We start from the raw sequence: 25,531 nt of genomic DNA, 5'->3' as shown, positions 1-25,531 counted from the left end.
TCTGGCTAAGAATGGAAGGGACTAGCCCATTAGGGCTTAGGACTAGCTTTTTGCATTAATGCTACCAAGTTTAATCTTTGTCTTGAGATCACTCGTGGAGTGTGCAGTTAAAGCAGCTGAGCCACGGAACCAAGTTTGCAGCATCCCACGGCCTGGAATTCCACCTCGCTGGAATTGGTTCTGACGTCCACAGGGTTGATTACTTATCACTTACCATCAGCTTTTCACTTCTACCAGACCACAGGACTTACTCTCACCACCAACCCCTAAGAGATGTGTAAAGAAATGGCTTCTTCCAATATCTCTGTAGGAGGCTACACATAGGGGAGCTCTAAGAATGGCCCTGGCAAGGAAAACTAATATAAAAATTCACTAAAAATCATTTAGTTTCAACTTCCAAAGCAAATTTTATATGCTTGAGTGTGTTCTTCAGGAGATTTGCAAGGCATATTTTTCTATGCAAAAAGCAAATGGCCTTTCTCCACAAACACATAATTTTATCCTACAATAAATGTATGAAGAAAACACCAATTCTTGAGCTTGTTTCTCCGTCCTAAATGCTACTAGCAATTTGATCGAAAGCACTCTCCACGTTATCTTCAAAGTAAGGTCATTTGGTTCCTTGATCTTTGATGAAAGTCAAAGTGGTAGATGTTACCTTTAAGTGTTTAAGGTCTGAATCAGAACCAATACTATGCATTCCTGCTTGTCGCCTACATCAAATTGGAAAGCCAGGCTGTCCTATCTGCTACAGATGTGGACTACAAAGCAAGGTACCATTTTGGAAATCTTTAGTATGTGTTAGGAATGAATCAGCAACCTTTGCTCAAGATTTTGAGTTTCATGACAGCCTAAAAGAAACACTTCAAGGTTCACTAGAGAAAGAAACCCCAGGAAGGGCTCAATTCTTTGCCAGCTTCCCAGGAAATAAGATGCATGCTATGAAGGCAAGCAGTCCAAAGACACCCCCAATAATGAAAATGGCAGTCTCTTTGGGCTCCAGATTTGCATATTAAACAGCCTACCCCACATCTCCATTTGGGAGACTTAGCCATTTTAAGCTCAGGAGGTCTAGAAGAGAGAATGGCCACGCCCAGCCCTAAACCTGATCCTCCCCCAGTGTCTCCTGTCTTAGCTAATAGCGGCATCTGCCCAATAGCTCATGATACAAATCTGGGAATGATCCTTGATGGCTCAACCTCCCTGCCCTCACACAACAAACCCATTATCAAGTCCTGGGGACCCTGCCTCTAAAGCAAGCCACAAGTGGACCTCTTTTCTCTGTGCCCACTGCCCTGGTCCAAGTCATGAGCCCTGGGAACACTGTAGGAACCTTTACTATTGTTCTTATCCCATTATACTGTTCTCCACACAGGAATAGAGAGGTCTTTTTGTAAAATGCAAATCTGATCGCTTTCCTCCACCTCTTAAAATCCTCTGGTGATCTCTCAGTGCTCTGAGCATAAAATCCAAATTCCTTAACCTGACTCCCAAGGTCCTGAGCACATGGCCCCTCTGCGGCCTCATCCTCTGACGTCTTCCAGCCTATCCTCTGTATGTCAGCCATGCTCACCTTCTTTAAATTCCTCCGATGTGTCAAATACTTTCTCATCCCAGGGCCTTTGTATGTGCTGTTCCTGGAATGCTCCCCGAGCCTTGAACTAGTTCCCATATTCCTTCTCCACTTTAGATCTGTTACACTTCGTTTGTCTTTACTTTTCATTCAAAGCAGTTACGATTCTTAATAATACAGCGCACTATATACCACAGGGGCCACGGTGTTAAGGTCTCTATTTGTATGGTTTCTGTCCATTTCCCCAATACCTCACTCAGAGTGTGGCACATAACAGACACACAGCCAAGACTCGATGAATGAATGAATGAAAATGAGAACAGAATGAATGACAGATAGGATGGAAGGGAAGACAAAATGAGGGAATGAACTAAAGAAGAACAGAAAAGTAGAATGAAATGAACATGTAACTCATGAAGATGTAAGGGAAAAGGTATGTTCTTCTTTTCCTTTTTAATCTTTAATAGTCTACTTAATAATAGTAAAGAAATAATAAGCTTCTAAAGCAGTTCTCATCCTAGTCTTTGATATCAACTACCCCCATCTTCCCCACAGCCCCTCCACCCTCCACTTCAGAAATAAAACCACAAGGTTATATCTGACACCCTATGAAATCGGGCTCTCACTTCTCCGTCCTACTCACAACCTAACCTGGCCCAGATCCCAAGCTCCCTCAAGACTGCAAAGTAGAGAGAGCTGTGGCGAAGCAGGAAACGAAGTTCTCTTCCGCCTCCCTCTCTCTTGGAAGTGTCACCCTACCTCAGCGTACCGAATTTCATGTAATGTTAAAACTCAAACAAATTATATGTCAAACCCAGGAGCTTGCCATCCAAGCCCGAGCCGCTAATCTGCTCTAGCTCTTGTGGTTTGGAGCTTTGGGGAAAATTAAAGAACTTTAACACCAGGCTCCTAAAACAGTTTAGTTCTTTAAACCATAACCATATTTCGGAGTGTTGGTAAGGAAGTGGCCATGAAAGGGGGACACGTGCAGCCACTTACTCAGACTTGTTGAGGGCCAGGCTGGTCCAATACGCTTCAATGGGGGCACTCACCACGGCATCAAAAAGGACTTCTTGGATCAATTCTTTATCACCTGTTGGGAGGGAGAGACGAGAGGATGCTTCGGCAGGGCTGGAAGAGGGGCATGAGAGGCGCTCACGGGCTTGTGAGTTCAGTGTCTGCAGGCTACTTTCTTACACAACGTGTTGCTTTGTGAGTTAAGCTCCCACCAGCTGAACATATGAAACAGTTTTGACACCTGGTATGCCTGCAACACAGGGGCCTCCAAAGCATTTGGGTGAGAAGGTAGTCAACTGAGCAGCTTGGGAGTCTCACACTTCAGTCCTCTGCTTTTCCCCCCCATCTCATGGTTCTCGCCATGGACCAGCAGGCTGAGTCCCAGATTTGGAGAGCAGAGGCCAGTACTCCTTGAACACTCGGCTGTCATCATCCCCATCTCTGCCCTCTCCTAAAACTGAGATTCTTTAGCATCCTGATGTCAGCCTCTTGTCACATAGGAAAGGGATATCATAACTTAATGACCACTGGGATTCTTATTTTGTGATTCCTTCTATTTAAGAATTGTTTCATATTATTTGTTTTTATTTTTATTTATTTATTTATTTTGAGACAGGGTCTCACTCTGTTGCCCAGGCTGGAGTGCAGTAGTGTGATCTCGGCTCACCACATCCTCCTCCTCCCAGGCTCAAGCGATTCTCCTGCTTTAGCCACCCAAGTAGCTGGGATTACAGATGCAGGCCACTACCACCGGGCTAAGTTTTGTATTTTTAGTAGAGACAGGGTTCCACCATGCTGTCCAAGTTGGTCTCAAACTCTTGACCTCAAATGATCCGCCCATATTGGCCTCCCAAAGTGCTGCGATTACAGTCATGAGCCACCATGCCCAGCTAAGAATTGTTTCATTTTAAAGGAGAATATCTGTTCCTATCCAAAGAGACTCTTGGTAGAACTCTGTGGAAGAGGCCAAGGAATGAGAGGATAAGGTAAGTCTAGGAGAAGCATCCTAGAACTCTCCAATTGCTCTGCTGTGGAGGAGGACAACTGACTGTCACATGAGGCAGGCCAGTCCTTACCCTGACTGGGAGCAAAAAATAAATAAAAATAAAGGGCTTTGCTGAAAAGCAAAAGCTAGAAACAACTTATCAGTAAGACAGTGAATGTATTAAGTTATGTAGTGAACTTCTATATAGTAATGCAAATAAGTGCATTACAGCTAAATGATCAACACAAATTCCAAAAATATAATGAGTGAAAACACAAGCTGTAGTACATATAAATGTACATATTGTATGTATTATATTCTATATATAGTAATTCACATACCATACATGTAAAGTTTAGTATATATTTTTAAATAATATAGTTAATGTTACAGATTGTTTATGGATACCTACATATGTAGGAATAGCATTAAATTCTTGAGAATAATGAACAAATACAGCTGGTCATTCTCTTTGGGAGGGAAATGGGGCTGAACAGGGTCCCAGGGACCTCAGCCTTATCCATAATGTGTCATCCCTTAAAAAGCACCTGGAGTAAGTTTGGCAAAATATTAAGATTGGGTAAAGCCAGAGGCTCCGGGGGACTATAAATGTATTATTCCTATTGTCGCTATACTTTCATTTTTTTAAATATGTCCTTAAAAAGTCAAAGACAATGACACACTGGGCTCATAGGATGTCCATCTGATCCTTTCCCTGCCCAGGGCATATCCCCAAAAATAAGTCCATTCCATGGAGACGTTGTTTAGCAGCTGGATAATCTCCTTATACCTCTCATAGGATTACATGTGTAAAGCACTTTTCATGTCATTGAACACATGATGCTTGTTAGAGGTGGGGGCAGACGTCACAATCAGTTTTGGTGGCTCTCCCCCGCCCAAAGTGTAGCTGCTGGAGCTATCCTGTGAGAGTACAGGGTCTGCTTATGCCTTAGGGGGCACTCAGGCCTGCTGCTGCTCTTCCCTGCCTCTTTTGCACCGGCCACTGACCATTTCTTACTCACTGAGCTCACCTAGAAGGGGAAGCTTGGTAGGAGGAGGGGAAGGAGAACAGGTACCACGCTGAAAGGCTACGTGTCCCCGTCGTGACTCCACTCTTGGGAGAACCAGGAGACCTAGATACAGCCTTGAATGAGACGTGTCCTACTTCCAGCCTTGGTTTCTCATTTGCAAAATTAGGGAGATGAGTATTTACAGTCCCTTCGCAGTTGTAACATTTCCATCCTATTCAGTTGCTTGACTGAATGGTTCAGAAGGAGACAAAGCCCAGTACAAACTGCTAAACCAGGATTGGGGATTCTGCGTGATTTTCTGTAATCCACATTCTTTCTCCTGTTCCTACAGGAAGCAGATATTTCATTGGATCTCATGTGACTGATAATCTCTGCCAAAGCAAAGCATCTCTTAAAAACTGAGGCCACAAAACAGTTTTGAGTTCACTCCCCACCACCAGCCCTGAAGGCACAACACACTTTTGAAAGCATACTCACATTGGAGCAGAGGTTCTTTGCCTTTGAGGTAGAGCTTAATTGCTTCTAACTGAGACAGATGACGGTGCTCAGGGTGTAGGTCAGTGTTGCAGTAGGACCTAAGAACATGGCATGGCCCAAAACAAAAGCTTGTCAATATTTACAGCATCTGCTTCTTTTGCCTTTGAACCAGGAAAACCGGGCAAGGGACCACAAACCATGTGGAATCAGAGGGCAATGAAGGATGCCATGGACAAGGAGGGATGGTTTAATTCTTACCATTCATCTGCCAAGGACACATCAGGATGTTCTAAGTCATGCAGGCCTGGGGGACAAGGAGAAGGGGTTCATGAGTAAGTACCACTCCCCCTGATCCTCCTGTGCACTTCAAATATTCTAGGGTAGTGCTGTGGGGTGGATTAAGTGTAGACATCAACTCTAAATTTGTACCTGCCTTGGAGCAGGGACTTGGAGCAAAATAAATGAGTTCCCTTCCAGGCAGGACTCTCTCCCCATCTCCACCTCAATCAACCAGCACTGTCACTTTCCCTGGCTGTTCATCCCAGGAAAACCTTAATCCCTTGAAGATACAGGGTACACTAATGAGTCCAGAGGGAGAAGCTTAACAGGACGGTTAGAAATACTCACTCTGGTGCTCCATACAGTCCGAGATGGGCACTGGGCTAGCCCACTGACCTCCTGTGTGACGTTAGTAGGTTACTTTACTTCTCTAAATGTGAGTTTCTTCATGTGAAAAGCAGGAATAATAGTCCCTAACTGATGTGTGGTTGTGAGGGTGGAATTATAGGTTGAACAATATGAAGTTGCCAATACTCAACTGTTTTTGAGCAGCAAAGATTGCTAGTTGTTACAGGATCCTAAGTGAAGACGAGTCATCCATCTGGGAAGGAAACTAGGGGAGCTGGGGTTGCAGGGAAATCTGGGAGTTTTTATAGATGGTTCCAGACCACCTTAGCTCTGCAAGGAGAACTCTGTTTCATTGCATCTTCATATGGCTTGATCTTAATGGGTTATCAGCAGACATACACTTCTGAATCATGACCTCAGGAACTCCCATGATGCTTATAGCCTGCTTTGGGAAGTTAGTTTCTTAAATGACCAATAGTATTTTACTATGTCCAGGACTCCAGTTTCCTTCTCAAATACAAATCTATAAAAGAAGTAGCAAAATGCTAGACCTATCACACAATTCTGCTTGATTTTATAGAAAGTAGAGAATATATTAGAATGAACATCATTGCATATGACCCAAGTGGGCATATCCAGGCTCCAACACCTAGAAGCTGCATGACCTTGGGGATGTTATGTCAGGTCTTTGAGTTATATCTACCATGAGGTACAAGTAATACTGCATAACTCACAAGTGCCAGAAAACAGTTAAGTGGGATAGGGATTAGTCCCTAGCACAATCCATCCATCTTTGCAGCCTTTCTTCTTTTTCTCCTTTTCCTTCTTCCTAACCAAACAACTTTCCTTCCTTCCTTTTACCCTCTCCCATTCCTTCCTTTCTTCCATCCTTTTACTGAGCACCTGCTATATGCCAGGTATGACTCTAGGCCCTGAGAATATAGCCGTGAACAAAACAAAACAAAATCACTGCCTTCATTGTATTTAATTTCTAGTGGCAGAAAAGAGATAGTAAATTATATTAAAATTTAACTTTAGAGCATATCAGATAGTGGCGAGGGCTAAGAAGGAAAACAGAACATAGAACAAGAAGAGGGAGGGCCAATGGGGAGAGTTGAAGAGAGAAAGAGAGAGAGTTTCCATTGTAACTATGGAGGTCAGAGAAGGCTTCCCTGAGAAAGTGACCTGAATGAGGCAAGGAAGAGTCGTGTAGGTGGCAGGGAGGGTGCTCATGGCCGAAGGGATAACAAATGCAAAAGCCCTGAGAAAGGACTATATCTTCCCAGAAAACTGGGTTAAGGATGTCAAGTCTGTTTTTCTAGTTGCAGTTCCCATCTCCCAATCTCATTCACAAAGTCCTCTCTGGCCATATTTCACAGGACCTATAAATCAAACTCAGAGAAGATGAGATCTATAGGGAAGATCTTTGTGACTGCTTGTTCTCTGGGTTCCTAGGGCACCAAGGAAATTTAACTGTACTCTAATTTTCTCACCTCTGATGTTGGTCCTTCTGAGAAAAATCACATCTACTGATGACTGGAGCTGCTGACAATACTGACATAAGCTCTAATTTGTTGAACAATTATTGTGTGCAATACACGTAAAAGATTTATAAGAGAAACAATTTCAGCAGGTAGAACTATGGCCCATACCTTCAATCCTGGTAATGACGCCTTATATTTTTTAGCAAAATAGACCTGTTTGCCATCTTTGCAATCTCTGACATTGGCAAAGCACGTGGAAAATTCCTACATTCTCTAGGGAAGTACTCCTTATTGAAGATCCTATAGAAGTATAGTTGCCAACTCCAAGGAACTCCTTTCCTCTCCAAGAACAGAAGAGAACAATAATCACACCAAGGCTCCTGGAGATGACGAGACCCTCTACTAGTTGGCCCAAGGGGAAGCAGCTTTCCTAAGTTCTATTACTCAGCAAAGCTGGCAGGATTGCCAGCCTTTTTATTACAGAGGACCAACAGAGAGAGGAAGATCTGACCTCATTTGTGTGGATAAGCAGTCACTCTCCCCCTTGCTGAGGATTCGAGATAATTTCTTGCATAGTGGTTACAGCTAGCTCTGAAATTCTCTCTATGTGATCATTTAGACTCACAGCTGTGGAACATACAGGAAGAAGGAAGTGGCTGAAAAAGAATCCAAAAGACAATGCAAAACAACTGTGTGTATCTGTGTCTCCATGTGTGTGTGTGAGAGAGAGAGGGAGAGAGGGAGGGAGAGAGAGAGAGAGAGAGGGAGGGAGAGAGAGAGAGAGAGGGGGAGAGAGGGAGGGACAGGCCCATGTATTGAGGATTGACCAAGGGAACAGACCCATGAGAGGCAATTAATCCCTGAATAACCCCTCCTTCTATTATTCTGACCATGAGTTGTTTCTTCAGCTTGACCTCACATGGCTTAGACATGAATATTCTGGCTTCATGGGCAGTGATGTCTACAGAGCCAACAAGGCCCTCAGAGCCAGAAAATTCTAGAAGTGAAAACATGATCTGTGAGAACACATCCTGGAGAGTGTCTTGGCCATGTTAGAGTTGCCTGTGTTCTCTGGTGTGTCTCTGGGAAGAGAGATAACACGGTTACCTCTTTGGTGGGCATACTCTGGGTTCTGCCCAGCTCGCAGTGAGCCCCTCTACTCCCTGTTCTGCCCCATACGATCTCACAATCACTTAGGAAGCACAAACCAACATCCCTGAAACAACCTGGGCAGGTACCATCAGCAGTAAACCACAGGCTACCTCGGGGAACATCCGAGTCCTTCCTCGTGCCCTGTGGCATCACCTGAGGGTGCCATGGATGGCCCAGCTTCTGGAAGCTCACTACATTCATGTGCAATCAGTTCTGACCAATTAAAACTTGGCTTACAACAGACCTCCGAATTCCGGGCTGTCCTCCCTATGGAGGTCCAGAAAGGCTACTGTTCTGGGCCAACTCCTTCTCTGTCAACATGTAAAACCTAATGACCTGCAGGTGAGTCACTCAAGGCCACTCAGGGAGTGGGTCCCTTCAGAAACATGTCCACCGCCCCTGTGAGCTCATAATGCTGGGACAGGTAACCTCTTGAACTACTGGGTCGCTGCGAGATGAAAAGGACAGCACGTGTGACAGCAATTTTAAAATTTAAAGAGCTGGACAACTGCTCTTCACTGTGCACAGGGGCACAGTAAACTCTCTTATGAAGAAAAGAGGGCCTGGGAATTTCAAGGTGCTGGTTACTCCCTCTGACATATGTAAATCATTTAAATGGTCACATTTTCCTTTGGACCAGGGCTGCCACGAAACACAAGTGAAATATGTGGCTCAACTGTGTAGGAGACACCAAGGCTCTCATATCTTTGTTTTCATGGTTGCCCCCGGGCATGAGTTATTTCATACATTTGTATTTCTCCCAGGTACTGATTGTTGTGCATGAGAAGAATAGAGCTCAGGGATGATTCCTATTGACTTACATTCTGCTTTCATCCACAAAGCTGTTGACTATGAGCCACTGACAGTCAACAGCATCGCGGATGAAAGCCGAATATAAGTAAATTAAATCACAACCATGAATCAGAATTCCTGCCATTCTGAAACCTAGGCACAACAGGGAAGAGGAAAGGTATTAAGAATATCAAGTAGGGATTTGTTTGAGTGGAATGCCCAAGGGACTGGCCAGAGGTATGGACAGATGAACAAGTTCTTCAGTTAACTCAATAGCTGGCTCCCGAGCTTTCTTCCCACACCAAAGGATAAGAGGAGCCAGGCAGCATCTTACCTTCTTCGATGGTTACATTCCCTCGGAAGAAATACTTCCCATGGCCTCTGGAGAGCGCCACACCTAAACTGTGCAGAGAGACAAAGCAGATCTTGAAATACCTGGCATCAACTTGAACAGACTTGTGGGCTAACATTTTTGAATTTTCCATTTTTCACATTTCCATTTTATGATCTGTAAACAATTTTTCCAACCGTTTACTTTAGAAACCCTACTGATTATTGCTGGTGTTGGCTTTTCTTAGGTTCAATCAGCTGCTTCAAAGTAATTTCTGATTGGAAATGCCAGCAGCAGTTGGCTACTCTTTGTGTTTTAGGAGTTGTGGCAAACTGCTCGCCCTCCCAGCAAGCCCTTCTCTCGGATGCCCTCCCAAGGACCATGCGCCCTGCTCTTTATACACCCTTGCCCTGCAGCATTCAGCCAGAGATGGATCTCTCCAGCCCCTAGAGTTTGGGACTCAGAAAGTTGATCCCTTTTCGAGGGCAAAAATGAAAACTTCCAGTATACGTGAGTGTAACCACATGGCTGCGGTGCAGGCTTCTTTGCCCAATCCTCTGCCTAGTCTAATAGGTTTTTCACACTCACTGGCTTGATTTAAGATTCATTCTGTTTCTGTCTAAAGTAAGAGACTATGTTTGTAAAACATAGAGAGACTATTTGGCAAACCGACTTAACAGCTCATGTGTTCTCAGTTTGCTCCTGGTCCCACATGGAATCCACCCATGATCCTTGGCAGTTTAGGACAACAATGCTAGAATTTATTTTTCAGATTCTTCTATAGTCAGTAAACTCCTTCTCGCCTTAGCTCTGAGACACCAGTTCAGGAACATGAAGCAGGCTTACTGAAATAATTTTTTTTACAAAACGAATTACCACACTAAGTTAATAGGAGTGGGAAACTTTAGAATGCTACATACACATCTGAAAGCAGGCAATTAGGCAAAGCTATTTTTCAGGACTGTTACAAAGAGAAACAACGGGATTCAAAGGTAGACAAGCACACAAGGACAGTTCAGAGAAATGGAAACAGAGGCGCAACATGTAGGGATGGATACGCCACCTCCAGGTTTGAAGGATTGTTTTTTTTGGTCATGGAAATAAAAGGTGAAATGGAACTCACAAGGCAGCAAGTTCAATGGCTAAGGACCCTGGTAACCCTCTGCACTGGTCTTCACCCTTAGCAGGAACCCCGAATGCTCATTTGCTGGACAATGAAATGCAAAGCCATGGCAGACTGAATGAGTTCTCCCGGGTGAGCCTGAACCATCTCCCCCTTTCTGGAAAACAAAAGCAGCCTGGGAAAAGCCCCTTCCTCACTCTTTCCAGCCTTTCGGCAGGGTGTTTGGTTATCTTCAGATGATGAGCTCTGAGAGTGTCAGCAGGTTTTGTACAAACACAACTGATGGGTCTGATGGAATGTCCATGTATTATGGTCAGCTCTACCTGAAAGGAGTACCCTTGATGTCTGTATAATAGTAGTCATTTGTCATCACCAAAACCCGTTTCTAGATTGAAAAAAAAAAAGTCGTAGAGAAAAGAAAACATGGTTAGTCTGCTAGGTGAAGTCTTCAGAAATAAATAAAAATAAATGGACACACTATGATCAGGTTAACAGTACTACATGAATCTTGTTTGAGATAAGTAAAGACAAGAGAAAAATGATCTCAGCGAAAGATATTTATTCCAGATATAGCTTTCAAAGCTAATTTTTCACAGTGGTTTGTTTTAAATTAAGCGGCAAAAATGTTTGAGAAAAATGTACCCCTTTGTCCACTGTCTTCTTCACCTCCATGGAAAACTTCCCCGTCTTTCGATTCACCATAGCATTTCTCAACTAAAACGATAAAAGAAAAGTGTGTTAGTTCTTCCCTGGATTATCCCGTAATCTGGACACCTTGCATCCTCAGTGTGCAGTAGAGCCTCCATATTGAACTCACACCTCGAAAACAGAGCTTCTGAAAAATAAACAGCCAACTGCTCCTGTACAATGTGAGACAGGCTAACAACACTAAATAAATAATCTTCGTCTTCAATTTGGGGAGCTCGTGTAAACTTCAGGACAATAACAAAACAGCCTCGACAATATTGATGAATCCCGTGGGTCAGAGAGTGAACTCCTGGAAATCTGCTAAAACACAGAGCAAGAATGTCTCTGGGGACAAGGTACGTTTACAAAAGGGGTACTGATTTGTCATGGAGAAATCACTTTTCAAAACGTAATCGAGTTAAAGGCACTTTCCTACACAGTAGTTAAAAAGAAAAAAAAAAAAAAAAAGGCCAAGCATTTGGAAGACAGGGATTAGCCTTTCCTAAGATGAATCACCTTTAAATGCTCTCTGAGAAATCTGGGCCAATTAATGACCTTGCTGATGAGGCAGTGAACAGGAGAGACCCTGTGTCTGAGTTTTGGAGGTCCCGTTTAGGAGCAGCGAGTCTGCCTCTCCTCCCCCACCCCCGGCTGACCTCATCTAATTACATGTGGCCCTTCCATGAGTTCAGAGGAGGACAGCAGACGCAGTGATGAAAGATGTGCCGTCATGGGCACCAAGGCAAGACGACAGAGAAGGCCAGTTAATGGAACAGGAGCAAACGCTGACATGCCACAGCCTGTCAGGAAAGGCTCTCTTCTCACCCCTGTCTTGTCTATTTCATCTTTGCCCCTCTTTCCTCCTTTGAGGAGCTTGAGCAAGATCTGGCCGATAGAAAACTGCAACACTAGGTAAGCAACCTAAATTTGATTCGAGGCTGTGTAGATTTGGGTTTGCATTCTCATCTTCTGTGCGAGTGAGTGAAAGCATAATTTTTAGCTGGAGGCATGTATAAAATAAAACATATATTTTACTCAAGATTTTTTTTTAACAACACATAATGGGCATTTCTGGAAGTATTTTCCTATTTTAACTTTTGTGGTTTTGGACAGGGAGAGCTGGTCCTAATTAAGTCTACTTTCTAACTTTTAAGAACGGCTCGATTTATCTTTAACATGGTTTTCATTTTTCCTCTTTCTGGTGCCTGCCTAAAGCCATTTGGGACCTTCTCCTCTCACATTCCCCAGGCAAACTACAGATTAGGTAAGCCTCTCTGTGCCCCCATGCCGCCCCACCCCCAACTCCCAGTAGCACAGAACAATCAGCATGGGGGTCTGGGCGTGTCCAAGGCCAGGGTCACTGATGCCTCATTTAGTCTTGCCCTTTTCTTAAATCATAGCAAAAACGGGTTATACTTATTGAACCCACTGTGAGGCAGGATGGCACTGCAGTTAGGGAATGGACTCTGGAGCCAGAGCTTTATGATCCTGGGCATCTTGGTCACTTACCATCTCTGTGACTCAGTTTCGTCTTCTGAAAAACAGAACTAATGCCATCACCCATCTCATTAAGCTGTAGTGAAGGCCAACGAGTCAATATTTAGAAGAGTGCCTAGTACCTCCTAAGCACACGCAGTACTTGTCTGCTATCCTCCATCATCATCATCATCATCACCGTGGTCAACAGCATCTTCCTCATCCTCACTCAGTGTCAAGACACCTTTCAGTAGCTTAAGGAATCAGGATGCGGACTCGAATTTGCCTGACACAGACACCCAAGCCCAATGTTTTCCAAACATTTTTGACTTTGAGGCATGTAAAAAATACATTTTACTCTGATAATGCCTCTCTCTATCTCCTATTTTAGTAGATTCCGTTGCTTTTATTTGTTGCTCATGAATCACTAAATGGATTTTGTGACCTCTCTCCCCATCTCCCCACATTGAAAACTGCTGCTCTTCACTGCCTGTGGGTTTGCACAGACTGAAAAGGAGACAGCCCCAGGTAGAGAGGTAAACCACGATATCAATGCTCAAGTTTTGCCGCTGACACAAGCCAGCTGTCCTGTGACCTCTCTGTGGCTCAATTTCTTCCTGTTTCATTCATTCTGTCTAATGAGTGAGGACTCCCAGACCCAGAGATGCTGTCAGGTGCTATAAAAACAGTCGTCATCAGATTCCTATGAAATTCAGATACTACTGAGAGATACTGTTCACTGAGTTCTTACTGTGTGTCAGGCACAGATTTTAAAACCCTCAAACTTATCATCTGAGGTGCTGTTATTATCCCCATTCTGCAGGTAAAAAAAGAACCAAAGAAGACAAAAAGTTTGCCCAGGGTCAAGAAGCCTCTGTCTCTTGAGCCTGTGCTCTTAACCTCTGCCTTCCAAATCAGAAGAGAAAGCACCTGGACAAAATTATTTTATAGCGTTAATATAAAAATCATATATTATTTCTGAACTTTAAAAAAAATCAAATAAAATGTTTTAAAAATTGACCATGTCATACTCTGAGGTCTTCACTTCCTGGCAGGTCTTCTACAAACTCTAAGTACTTGACCTGGGGCTGAGGGGAAGATGGTTTTCTGTGCTCTTTGCCAGAGGAAGAAAGGGAGGTTGATGATTTAATAGACTATCTTGCGAGAATACAGCATTGTGAGGCTGCAGCATTCTCGAATGTCACTTTTGTATCTTAGGAGGCTGCGGCTTGAGAAGATGAGCAAATTGCCCAGAAGCACACTCAGTGGCACCCCTGGGTTGTAAGATGGCAGAGGAGCCCTGAGCACAGGCCAGAGTGACAGGGACGAGCCACGTGATCAGTCCCCGGCTAGGGCGGTGGAGGGGGGCGTGATGTTCACCACTTTGAACTTGCCACTGCCTGGACTTACACCAGTGAACAACTGGGAAAATGCAAACAGCCCGACAGAGGAAAATTTCCAAACAAGTTTTGGTGTGCCCATATGTTAGCATATTATGTAGTCATTAAAAATTCCATGTGCAGCTGTTCCACTTAACACATAGTCAGAGAAAGGCAAATTAAAACATCAGTGGTATGCCTTTATTTTTCCATATCAGATACCAAGCACCTGCAAGTGTGATAATGCAGTGGACATTAAAGCAGCTTGCACCACAGTGTAGTCAATTAAATAAAAGGTAAGACCTCCTCAAGCTGAAAATCCCCGTCTGGTGACAGTGATCAGCCTCTCCGGTCTCTGGGAACCACCCTCTCCCCTAGGCCCTGCATCGTCCAGCTCAAACGTGCTTCTCCAGAGCCCCTGGTGAATCTGTCTCTCTTGTGCAGTGCTGAAGCTGAAGCTGCTGGGATAACCACTCAAAGCACCCACTTTCCTACCAACCTCGTTACCACTGGAAGCCATGTTTCTTGTTTCATTGTTAGCCTGCTAATCAGACCACCCATGTTAGAGCTCATTAAGGAAGCTTTCCCCAGAGATTCACTGGCCACCTTAAGTTGTGTGTATGATTATGGAGTGATAGCTAATCCTCCTAATGGTGGCTCACTGTCCACATTAGAACATTAGCCTCACCTTTTCTGGTGCACAGGCAGCCTGCATTTCTAAGCCCCTAATGACATGCAACCATGGACAAGCTGGCAGATTAAAGAGGAAGGGAGATGCCGTGGATAAACAGGTCTGTCATTCCCAAGCAAGCATTCAACCAGCATATGAAAACAGACTTAGTTAGATTCAAAGTAGAATCTACGGGCAGTACTCACAACAATACCGTGCAGACAAACATCTGTTTAGCAGCTACTAAGTGCAAGGCACTCCCCATCTTTTCTGCACCCCCAGGGGAGGATAACCCATACACTATGAGTCACTGAAATAGAGTCTTCAAGGACTCCTGGACTTAACGACTTAAGGGCTCTCTCCATGGGATATCCAAGACTCAAGAGCATGGCTCTGTGGGCCAGGCTGCCTGAGCTGGAATCCACACTGATGTCCTTAGGCCATTACATCCATTCTCTCTCTCAGTTTCCTTACCTGTAAAATGGAGGTAACAAAAACACCCATTTCATAGGTTCACTGTGAGAAATAAGTAAGTCCACTCATGTATATCACTTAGAATGGTACTGGTGTATAAGGAAAGCTAATACATGGCCGTTATCATTTATATGAGGTTTTTATATTAATAGAAATAATCGCGTTTAATGTGGAAAGCTTGGGAATGACTGAAAGTTAATAGGAACAAAACAAATCAACCTCAATTCCTTCTGCCATCTCTGAGAATTTATAACCAAAGGATAAATGCTATTTTTAAGATAATTTTCCCTTCCCAGAGGGGAGCTGCACTGGTTAGGCGATGCATGCCTCAAAGTCCCCTGCTGGCACATGGGTCCCCCAAATATCTGCCCTACTTACAGTATGGCTGATGTGATGCCTAACTCATCCTGCAGAGTGGGACAGAAGTCCTGCACATACTCCTCTAAACAGTTTAAGATTTTTGTCTTTTAATTTCAGCCAGTCTATTTTATATGCATTTTAACAGTAGATATGAACTTACATTGTTTTGGGAAGTATGCAAGTTATAATTGTGGTTATTAAAGTCAGGAGCCTACTTCCTAGAGAAGTCGACCTCACCTTCCAAGAAATTCTCTGCATCCGGGCAGACTCTGCTGCTTCTTCCTCAGCTGGCTGTGCTTACATGGTCTTGCCTAGATTTTTACCTAAACCCTGTCCTCTGCTACTCAGGTGCAAACCCCAAAGGCCAGCCCATGGACATGTGAGATTTTGCGCAGACTTCACAATGATGCTTTCTGTAGATTCCAGAATTCTCCAATTAGGGACGTGCAAATCCCCGGGAGAGAAATGGTGGTCTGGGTTTTCCCAAGTCAAATATGTTGATAGAGAAGGAATTCACATTTCAAATGCACCGTGCTCCCAAGGCAACAAGATGAGAGAGCCAAACCGAAGAGCTAACCAGAGACCAACCTGTGTGAAACAAAAGCATTGGACCTGCTTGAGAAATGGGAACTCTGAAGTTGGATGAAGTTGGACAGACAGAACATAGTTCTGGGATTCACGTAGAGGTGAAGAACATGCACATGAGGCTGAGAATCTGATGTCTGCAGCTCCGACAAGAAAGGGAAGTAGGATGCGGAGATAAAAGGTGTTCCCAAACCGTGATGACTAAAGGAGATATTCGCTCACTGAAACCCAGCTGGGACACAGGTGATGCCTGGAGTGAGCTGAGTCATACATGTCTTCAGGTAGGATGCAAAAAGGGAGAAGGTTGAGTGAGGCCACAAACAAGCAAAACAACAAAAAGCAACACATAAAGTGAGGAAGGAAGAAGAACAACAGCAATGGAAAGTCCCCTCCAAAGAGTCATAGCAACTGTAAGTCCAAAGGACATTCATTCATGACAGGGTCCCCTGAAGACCAATGAGGGTGAAAAGAACACTAACCATGGCTACCACCTTTAGAAAGCTCACTGTGTCCCCAGAATGGTGTAAGCACTTTTCTGTTTTTTAATCTATTAACCCATTTAATCCTCACAACAGCTCTATCAAGTGGGGACAACTGCCATCATACTCATTTTATTTGGAAAAAATAAACAAAGAACACAAAATAAAACTGAGGTCTAGGGAGGCATACTCACCCACCCAAGACAGACCTCTGGCAAACAGTGAAGGTGGGATTTGAACCTGGCAGGAGTCTAACACCTGAGCAGCACTCCTCACACTGTGCTAAGCCAGGGTGGGCACATGAGGTGCAGGACCATCCTAAGAACTGCCCAGATCCTCAGGACAGTGTTTAAGGAGCAAGAAGATAGAAAACTTGACTATACTATTGAGCTGACACTATGCCAGCCCTTTGGCTTGCGGGAAAAGTGTGTGGGGGAGGAGCTTTAATCAAATGGCAAAGTTATTTTGTCTAAACTTGGGTTTAAGTAGACTTAGTGCAGATGAAGAAGAAAAGAGGTTAAATTTCTAAAACAGCTATGGCTCTCACATTTTATGAGCAAGGATGAAGACGAGAGATTTATGCTAGCTGAGCACGTGACAGGGTGCAGAGGGTGTGGCAAGAAGAAGAGCTGGAGTGAGAGCGCCGTGATGCCGGCCCCATGCTCGGGAAGGCATGAGAACCCAGTCTGGGCTTTCAAATGGTTCTCCTCAGCATCCCTTTGAAGAGCAGGATGCAGTGGGAGATGGAAACAATGCTAACTCAACAGTGGAACTTAAGAAAGGACCCCAGACAAATCCAGGAGGGTGGGGCAGAGACACGTGGCTTCGGCACAGAGACACCCTAAGAAAAAGAGAAGAGTAGGGACTCAGATGGAAACACCTGGGAAGTTACGATTTAATTAAGGAGAGTCCACCTGGATTCACACAAAGGCAGCCGTGTCTAACAAATCTGATTTATTGAGGAAGTAACAAGAAGGCTTGACCGGGTTAAGTCGTGGGCATAAGGAGAGCTTTTGATAGAGCACCATAGGCTGAATCTGGGCGGGGAAAAAGCATGGGGGGTGGCTGCAGCAAGGCTGGAGCAGAATGAAAGGCTGGAAAGGTACAGGAAATGGGCAGCCAACCGAGCAGGAGGAAAGTGAGCCTGCAGAGCCCTGGCTGCGCTCTGAAAACACGAGCTGTGCCCACGAGGTCCTGACAGGCGAATTCTTGCTGCCCAGGAACCTGCCTGCTTGACCTGCAGGCACCCTGACTTTGTACTGGGCAGAGCCTCCTGTTGCCCAGCCAGGTTCCACTGAAGATGTCAGGTGTCATCCACGGCACTGGGGAGGAGGCTGGAGTCATCAGCTGCAGAGGGGTCAGAGTCTGTCCGGGGATGGTTTTAGTAGACTGCACAAGCAGCTGGGGTGGCTGGCCTGTCTGCAACTGGTCTGCTGGACCAGCTAGAGAGTTATAAAACTCCACAAATGCTACAAAGGCCCATTGTCTCCACGCCCCTCTGGTGGCCAAGTGTCCCTTCGGTGGGCCTCTTGGCCAACTCCTGGGATCACCCCCAGGTACAGAAGTGGGTACAGTGCAGCTCCATCTCCACGAGGCCTGAAAGCAAATCACTTACCACATCATCGCGGTCTTCCCACTCCACCTCAGAGAGGTCAACGCTACTATAGTTAGGTTTCCTGCGCTTTTTTCCTTCTTCATACTAGTAAGGGGGAAGAAGAAGAAGAAAAAGAAAAGTCCGTGAAGTCATCAGTCAGCGCAATCTGTATCCTCCCAAGTCCTGTTTCACGGACAGGGCTTGGGAGTGGATCGATGCGGGGGAGAAGCCCAGCAGGGGGACAGTCCTAGGGGCTTTAACGACAGGGAAGCCGAGGCCAGGTGCCTCTAAACATTTGCTCCAAGCTGGGGGAGTAGAAAAGTTAACGCTTTGCTTGACATGAGTTTACCTTGTAGACTCCTTGTTTCCAAAAACACCAGATACAAAGGAAAATGTGTCCCCCCTTGAATGGGGGTGGGGTGTGTGCATATGTACATACACATAGATGGTATACATGTAAACAATGTACATTCTGTAAACGATAGCAGATTAGTTAGCAGCAGAGTTGTCTTCCTATTGAATGGGGTGTGTGTGTGTGTGTGTGTGTGTGTGTGTGTGTGTGTATTCCAAAGCTGCTAAAACTCAATTCACGACACAAGAAAGGTCTTCTTACTTAAAAATTTACCAAAAATCTAGCCATGTCCCCCTATACTTTATAATTCTCCCTCCTCTACCTTCTGTCTCAAACCTACCCCAAACTCCTTGGTAAGGAAGGAAAAGCACGGATCTCCACAGCTGGGGCTGGGCTCAGCATGCTGGTGGCATGTTGCAGACACACAGAACCATCTCTTTGCTGCCACACTGGCCGCAGCAGTACTGAACTAAGCACGGCTCCTTTACCTGGTGTAGATGAGGGGCTTAGGAATCACAGCCAGATTTAATGGCTGTTAGGGCATTTCTCCAGAATAGCTGATGAACGCATGAAGAACTGGGGAAGTGCTCTGGGTTTTCGCCCCTAAATCACTGGTGTCAGTCACCCTGTAAGCCTACGATTTTATCGGCCGGCCATTCTTGTGTCTGGACGTTCTTGTGTCTTGAGGCCTTTCACGCTGGTTGTGGGGTGTTTATAATGTAGGAAAGTCTGCCCTCTGCTGCAGGCTAAGGATTAGCAACCCCTTTACACGTTCATCAGATGTGGTTAACGGCACACTGGAAAAATATATATACATGTATACTGCTTTCTTTTTCACTTTTCTCTCCAGATCGGTCATCTTTTGATTTAACTAGAAGGCTCTAAGTAAGATGCAGGGTCAGTCTTAAGTGTTTTGAGACCTCAAAACCATAGGTTGCCATTTTGGAAATCATCGGCTGCTATGGTGACAGGTGCTGAGGCCACACTGGGCAAGAAGAAGAAAACCGCAGCCTATATGTTGAGCTAGACAAGTGTAAACTAACCCCCGGTGTGATGTGGGAAGGGCCAGAAGGGATTGATCTTGTACCACTGTGGTACCAAACAAGGCCAAGTGTCCAAGTAATGCAGTTTTCTTCTCTGTCAAGTGCATTTCAGGAACTCTGTGATCTCTCTGGAGAGTCTCCCTCCCATCCCCACCACTACCTAGGATGGTGCCTGGCCTCCTATGGCCAGTGGGCTCTTACCACCCTGACTGACGGTGAGCCCATCCCTTATTCTTAGGTTTTCAATTAACAGACATTCACGGTCAGTTTTATGACATCAGATCCACTCCAGATGAAGGGGAAGGAAAGTGGTTCCCTCAGAAGCCGCTGTAAACAATAGCAGATTAGCAGTTGGATCCTGTTATGGAAAGTTCCTGTGTGCATGGAGGCCCTGGCCCTTGTGAGATGCAGTCTTGGGCTGAGCAGAAAGAACAGGAATGAAGTCAATGGGAGTTGTCAGCAGCAGCAGTGCCTTGCCTCTCAGTGCAGAGGAGTGTGGGGGAGGGACTGTCCTGTCCCCCTGAGGACTTAGAGTCAGACAGCCGTTCTGGACCTCCGACCTAAGAACCATTATTGAGAGTTATTAGGCACCCCAGAAACTCACACAGCCCAGATCCTGAACTTGACAGGCAGAACTTCTGTAATTTCTTGGGTTGCCTGATGCTGGATCTAAACTGTCTATTTTGAGGAAGTTCTTTCTTTGGTTACTTCAAAATGCTTCTTTATTCATTGATTCAATACACATTTATTGGACACCTACTAAGTACAAGGCACTAAAGATATGAAGCCAATTAAGCAGTGCTTCATTCTTTTTCAAGGACTTACTTGTAGTTTATCCTTCTTAATTCTGCTTCTTTAAGGCCAATGTGTTGCCCATAATGCATTTGGGAAAACAGGTTCTAACATGTTAAATAAATTAAACAAGTTAAATAAGATTGCATAGCCAGTATAGTAGAGGACACCTCACCCACCAGCAGCCCCTGTCTAAATTTTCATGTCTAAGCCTCATGTTATTTCAACCACTGTCAAAGAGCTTTTAAAAAAAGACTACAAGCTTCAGAGCAACAAATATTCCTTCATTCTCAAAAAAAGTGTCCCTGTGTCTTTTTTCATAGAGAAGATCGCAGTGGCTCTGCCATGTTACGCCACTCACATCACAATGGGTGTGTGATCCTAAGCCAGGTACCCAGCTACTCCAAGCTTCCTTCCTCAGTTGCAAAATGGGTAAAAACAATAGTACCTCCATGGCAAAGAAAAGCTGGGAGTATTAAATGAGATACTGTACATAAAATGGCAAGCACATTCCCAGACACAGAAAAATCTTTTAATACTCAGCTAGCAATATTCCTGAGAGTCATGGATTTTGTGGAAAGACACAGGCTCACTTCATAGAATTGGCTAATACCTCATTTTCCTGAAATGAAGAAGACCACTCAATAACTTCACTGGTCACCATTCTGCAAACCATAGGCAGACAAGAGATGTTTGTTGAATGCGATGGTGTCAGTCACATTCATATGTCTCTACCTGTGTATAGCTTACAAGTTTGAGCTGAAGTCTCTCCTGGCAGAAAAATTCACACTTGTGTTAAGGAGCCCAAGTCCTTTTAGATGGCATTTGGCAAAGGTGGAATCAGCAGAGAATTCTTGACTTCTGATCCTTCCCAGATGTCTTTACTCATTTTTTATAATCTCTCAAGAAATGCAGGACATTGCACCAAAAGGTATTTGAGATACTTGGAAGGATTAGAGAGTGATGGAATGAAAGACTTGCCATCACACTGGCCCGTGAGCCACCATATTCCAGCAAGTCTCTGTAATCTAATTTCACGGCAAGATACAGATAGGGGGTAGGGATATTTCCACTGGAGCACTGTCTACAATGTCTGCTTAGCCAGGTATGTAAAATGGGTTTGAAACACTTTTCATTTGGGTCTTTATTAATGAATAAGCTCCTTTATAATATAAATAGTCATGCATCAGAGTGATTAATTTGAGTGAGAAAAGTAAAAGTCAGTGGGCTGCTGCATAGATATAACAGGCCAAGAGCTACAAGCCAACTCTAACACACGGAGCCTAAATCCTCCTACCTCCTTTCCCCTACTAAGTAATACATTAAAAGGACAGAGAGTGGCACTCTATTAGGAAGGTTCCTACGCTTCATTCTGCCACCACCCATCCCCTACTATCACCTCAGTTTTCCTGTAGGGAGCTCCTTGGGCACCACACCCAGGAAGTATAATTCTCGTGACGGTAAAACCATCCTTCATGGGGCCTTCTCAGTGAGGGAGGCCCACATCACTCTAGGGTGTCACTGGTTCAGAGGTGGGTACATAACCCATTCCAATTCAAATGAAACTCAAGAGATTCTATTTGGGATGCTTTCCTGGATTTATCCAGAAGAGGCATTGCTAAGGTGGCAGGATGGGAACCTGTAACAGCTCATGGCCATCTCTGCCACTACTTACAGAAAGTCTTCCTGGGAATGAAGCCAATTCAGGGAAAGCTGAGAAAAGATAAGAAAAGTGTCCTGCAAATGTGGTGTGTGCACCTGGATCAGGCTGTGCCTGAAATCCTTGGATGTTTTCTATGTCTATACTTTCTCTCCACCTTATCCCCCTTCCCTTTTAAAGACCTTATTTTAATAATAATAAAAAAAAGCTGGCTTACATTTTAAGCATTGAGCAGTGAATGGAATTCCAACTTGTATATATTTAGTGCCTTTTCTTTTTCTTTTCAAATGAACTGCTTTTTAAAGTACATGTTATGTGAAGTATTCACAAACATTAGTGTTTCCATGATTATGGAGGAACATGTGATTTACGAAATGTCCTCCTACTCTCCAAGATACACGACTGTGTTTGAGTACAGTTGCTCTCTCTTGCCTACTCCTCCGGCCCCTCACCCCTATGAGTGAAAGAAAAAGAACTAAATTCTCAAATGTCCAACTCCCACGCCCAACCTCCCCTCTCCCATGCAGTTTTAAAAGGGGACAAATCCCAGGTCCCTTAGCTCCATGACTCCCTCTTCTTCTGCGTGAGGAGTTGGTTCCCGGGGCCTAAGCATCGTGTATGGCATTTGTTAGTGTATCTGTAATCTGTAACTTCCTTTCAAAATGTGATTAACGAATTGCAAACAGTTTCCAAAGGTTTATAAACAGATACTTTGAGAGCCACAGGTAGGTTTGTAGTTTTTGGTGCCTGTTTTATGAAAAAAATCTGTGGGGGAGAATTTAATAAGGAAAGATATTCTGTGCTATGAAATACTTTGAGGTGGAGTTTCAAATAAAGGCCAGATGTGGGGAACGCACAAACTAGCGCTTGCCCTAGCAGGATGGGACAGGAGGGCACTCACCGAGGAGCAAGCTGGAACCAGGACTTGCCTGCAGCACAGAGCCTTTTCCTGGCTGTATTTAATGGTCTGGATACCAGCACCCTTTTGTGTTACCTACAGACTAACTTTGGAAACACAGTGGGCTGGGCCAACGCAATGACCATGTGGATTTCAATAAAACAAAACACCTTTATTCTTTCTGTGTTCTTCTGGGAAAGGCCAGAGGAAATCAGTTACACATACCCACGCAGCCTCTGTGGAACAAATACTGTGTGTGCTAATAATTGATACATATATGTGCTACTTCATGCTGCCAAGAGGAAGGAAGGAGATGGGGGTGGGAGATCCCCAAGTGGAGAGGAATAAACTTTGTCCAAAGCTAATGCCATCTGGACACGGGGTGTGGCCGAGGGCTGCGAGCCAGCAATTATCTGGGGCAGATGTTTCTCTCCTAGGCAGTCACAGTCCTCAGCTGATGAAGACCTTTGCCATTTCCTCCAAAGCCCTGTGTCTTCTCTTTTGCCCAAGGCTCAGGGACCGTTTCAGGAGGATGGATGTAATCAGCCTTACTCCTCCGTATGCAAGAGATCAGGACCAATGGCCACAGGGCACCTCATTCCTTCACTCACTCATCTATTCTTTCTCTCATTCACTCATTTGTTCATCTACACATCCCAAAATACCTAACATTTCTCAGGCTCTGTGCCAGGCCTGGGCAAGCCTTGGGGAGCATGGAAGAATCACCCAGGGAGAAGAAGCTGCCAGTCTCATGCTGTTGATCACAATTCATTACCAGTGAATCAGGCTTCATCAAGGGAACCCATTTAGGAGAGTGCTTAAAGCCAGGACCCTGGAGTCAGACTCTGATTCTAATCAGTTCTACACACTGTGTGGTCTGGGGCTAGGTGTGCACCTTTCTGTGCCTCATTTTCCTCATCCGTTAAGATGGAGGTATGGGCACTCAGCTTACAGGGCTGCACTGAGAAGCAAATGGGTATAAACATGGCTTAGCAAGGAGCCCAGCACATTGTGTGTCTTAATAAATACGGCCTGAAGACATGCCCATTCGGCCAGTACTAACAACTGCTGATACTGACTGATGAGATGCAGCAGCCCCTGCTCCATGCAGCTCACCCCCAGGGAGGAAGTTCCTTCACAGGTAACGGGGTTCATAACAGTATCTTGTTTATAAATAGCCCTATTCCTTTAAAGAGGCTGTTGGACCTGACTCAGTGCTGATTCATCTCAAGGTCAAGGCAAAGGCCGGGGGGTTGTGGCAGAGTGAGGGTCTTCTCCCCTTTGATTCCATGTTGCCAGCTGCACATCAAGGCCTCTGGCTGTGACAGACCCAGAGGAGGCGGCCCCGGGAAAAGGCAGTCCCAGTGGCCTCTGTCAGCCCCTGCTCCCTTGGGGATCAGTAGCGGGATTGGGGTGGTGACAGACACGAAGTCACAATCTAAGCACTTTGAGCATTTGCTGTTTCCTTATTTTCCCCCAGCCCCTTATCCATGAAATAATAGCCCATTGTTGAAAATTTGGAAAATAATGAAAAGTATACGAAGTGAAAAGTATATTGCCCTTACTAACACCACATGGCTGTTGGCACCTGCCATTCTGCTCTCTTTCCCAAAGGGTAAAAGTACTTTGAATCAGTTACTGTTTTCACCTTTCAAAGTTCATTGTTTCTCTAACAAGAAATTGATAAAATGTAGCAACTAATCTGTTCTGCCTTCCAAGTGACTGCCTTTAGAAAAGAATAAAAAAGCGATGATTCCCCTGCTGGGCAGTCTCCCCCTCACTTCCCATCATTCGTCATGAAGGTGAATGTTTCTGGTGCCAGGCTCTGTGCTAAGAGTGGTATGTGTCTTGTTTCATTCTCACAACTCCAGGTGAGGGGTAACTGCTTCTGAGATGGGAAAATGCAGCACCCAGGAAGGGCGGGTCATGTGGTGATGTGGCTGACAGGCAGTGGCATCGCAGTGGAGCTGGCCCAGCCTCGTTTCTGAACCTGCAGTCTGGTTGCCATCAGCCCTTGGCACTGCCTCCCCTGAGGAGCTCTTCTCCTGGGTAATGCAGGTCCTTGGTTCAGATGGCAACTGCTGATGGGACTGGACACAGAAGACCCATTAATGGTCACAGAATCACATTGGAAGTCAAATGCCATTAGCCGGTCATGTCTCTGTTACCAGCTGACTCATTTGGCCTACCCTGAAACTGAGCTTGGTGGCCAGAGAAAGGATAATCAGTGTCAGATTAAAAATACCTAGGCCAAGCGCAGTGGCTCACCCCTGTAATTCCAGCATTTTGGGAGGCTGAGGCAGATCTAGAGTTCAAGACTAGCCTGGCCAACATGGCAAAACCCCATCTCCGCCAAAAAATACAAAAATTAGCTGAGCACAATGGTATGTGCCTGCAGTCCCAGCTATTCAGGATCTTGAGGCAAAAAAAATCGCTTGAACCCGGGAGGCAGAGGTTGCAGTGAGCTGAGATCACACCACTGCACTCCAG

General features: G+C 44.9%; 1 protein-coding gene across 2 annotated transcripts in view; it reads right to left on the bottom strand.

The window, feature by feature from the left end:
* The window catches only part of LOC108314525 (voltage-dependent calcium channel subunit alpha-2/delta-3), an 823,636-nt gene that overhangs the window by 193,924 nt on the left and 604,181 nt on the right, over window positions 1–25,531 (bottom strand). For both annotated transcript variants that reach the window (XM_017543458.2, XM_037743848.1), the window contains 7 exons: window positions 18,318–18,401; window positions 11,235–11,306; window positions 10,916–10,977; window positions 9,473–9,540; window positions 5,342–5,387; window positions 5,084–5,181; window positions 2,573–2,666 (listed from right to left, as the gene is read on the bottom strand). In XM_017543458.2, coding sequence (XP_017398947.2) covers window positions 2,573–2,666; window positions 5,084–5,181; window positions 5,342–5,387; window positions 9,473–9,540; window positions 10,916–10,977; window positions 11,235–11,306; window positions 18,318–18,401 — 524 coding nt within the window. The remainder of the gene's footprint in view (window positions 1–2,572; window positions 2,667–5,083; window positions 5,182–5,341; window positions 5,388–9,472; window positions 9,541–10,915; window positions 10,978–11,234; window positions 11,307–18,317; window positions 18,402–25,531) is intronic.

Source organism: Cebus imitator, unplaced genomic scaffold, assembly GCF_001604975.1.
Source record: "Cebus imitator isolate Cc_AM_T3 unplaced genomic scaffold, Cebus_imitator-1.0 Scaffold8, whole genome shotgun sequence".
In the NCBI taxonomy this organism is placed as follows: domain Eukaryota; kingdom Metazoa; phylum Chordata; class Mammalia; order Primates; family Cebidae; genus Cebus; species Cebus imitator.
The sequence above is the reverse complement of the archived record's forward strand: the minus strand, read 5'-3'. Positions and strand labels throughout refer to the sequence as shown.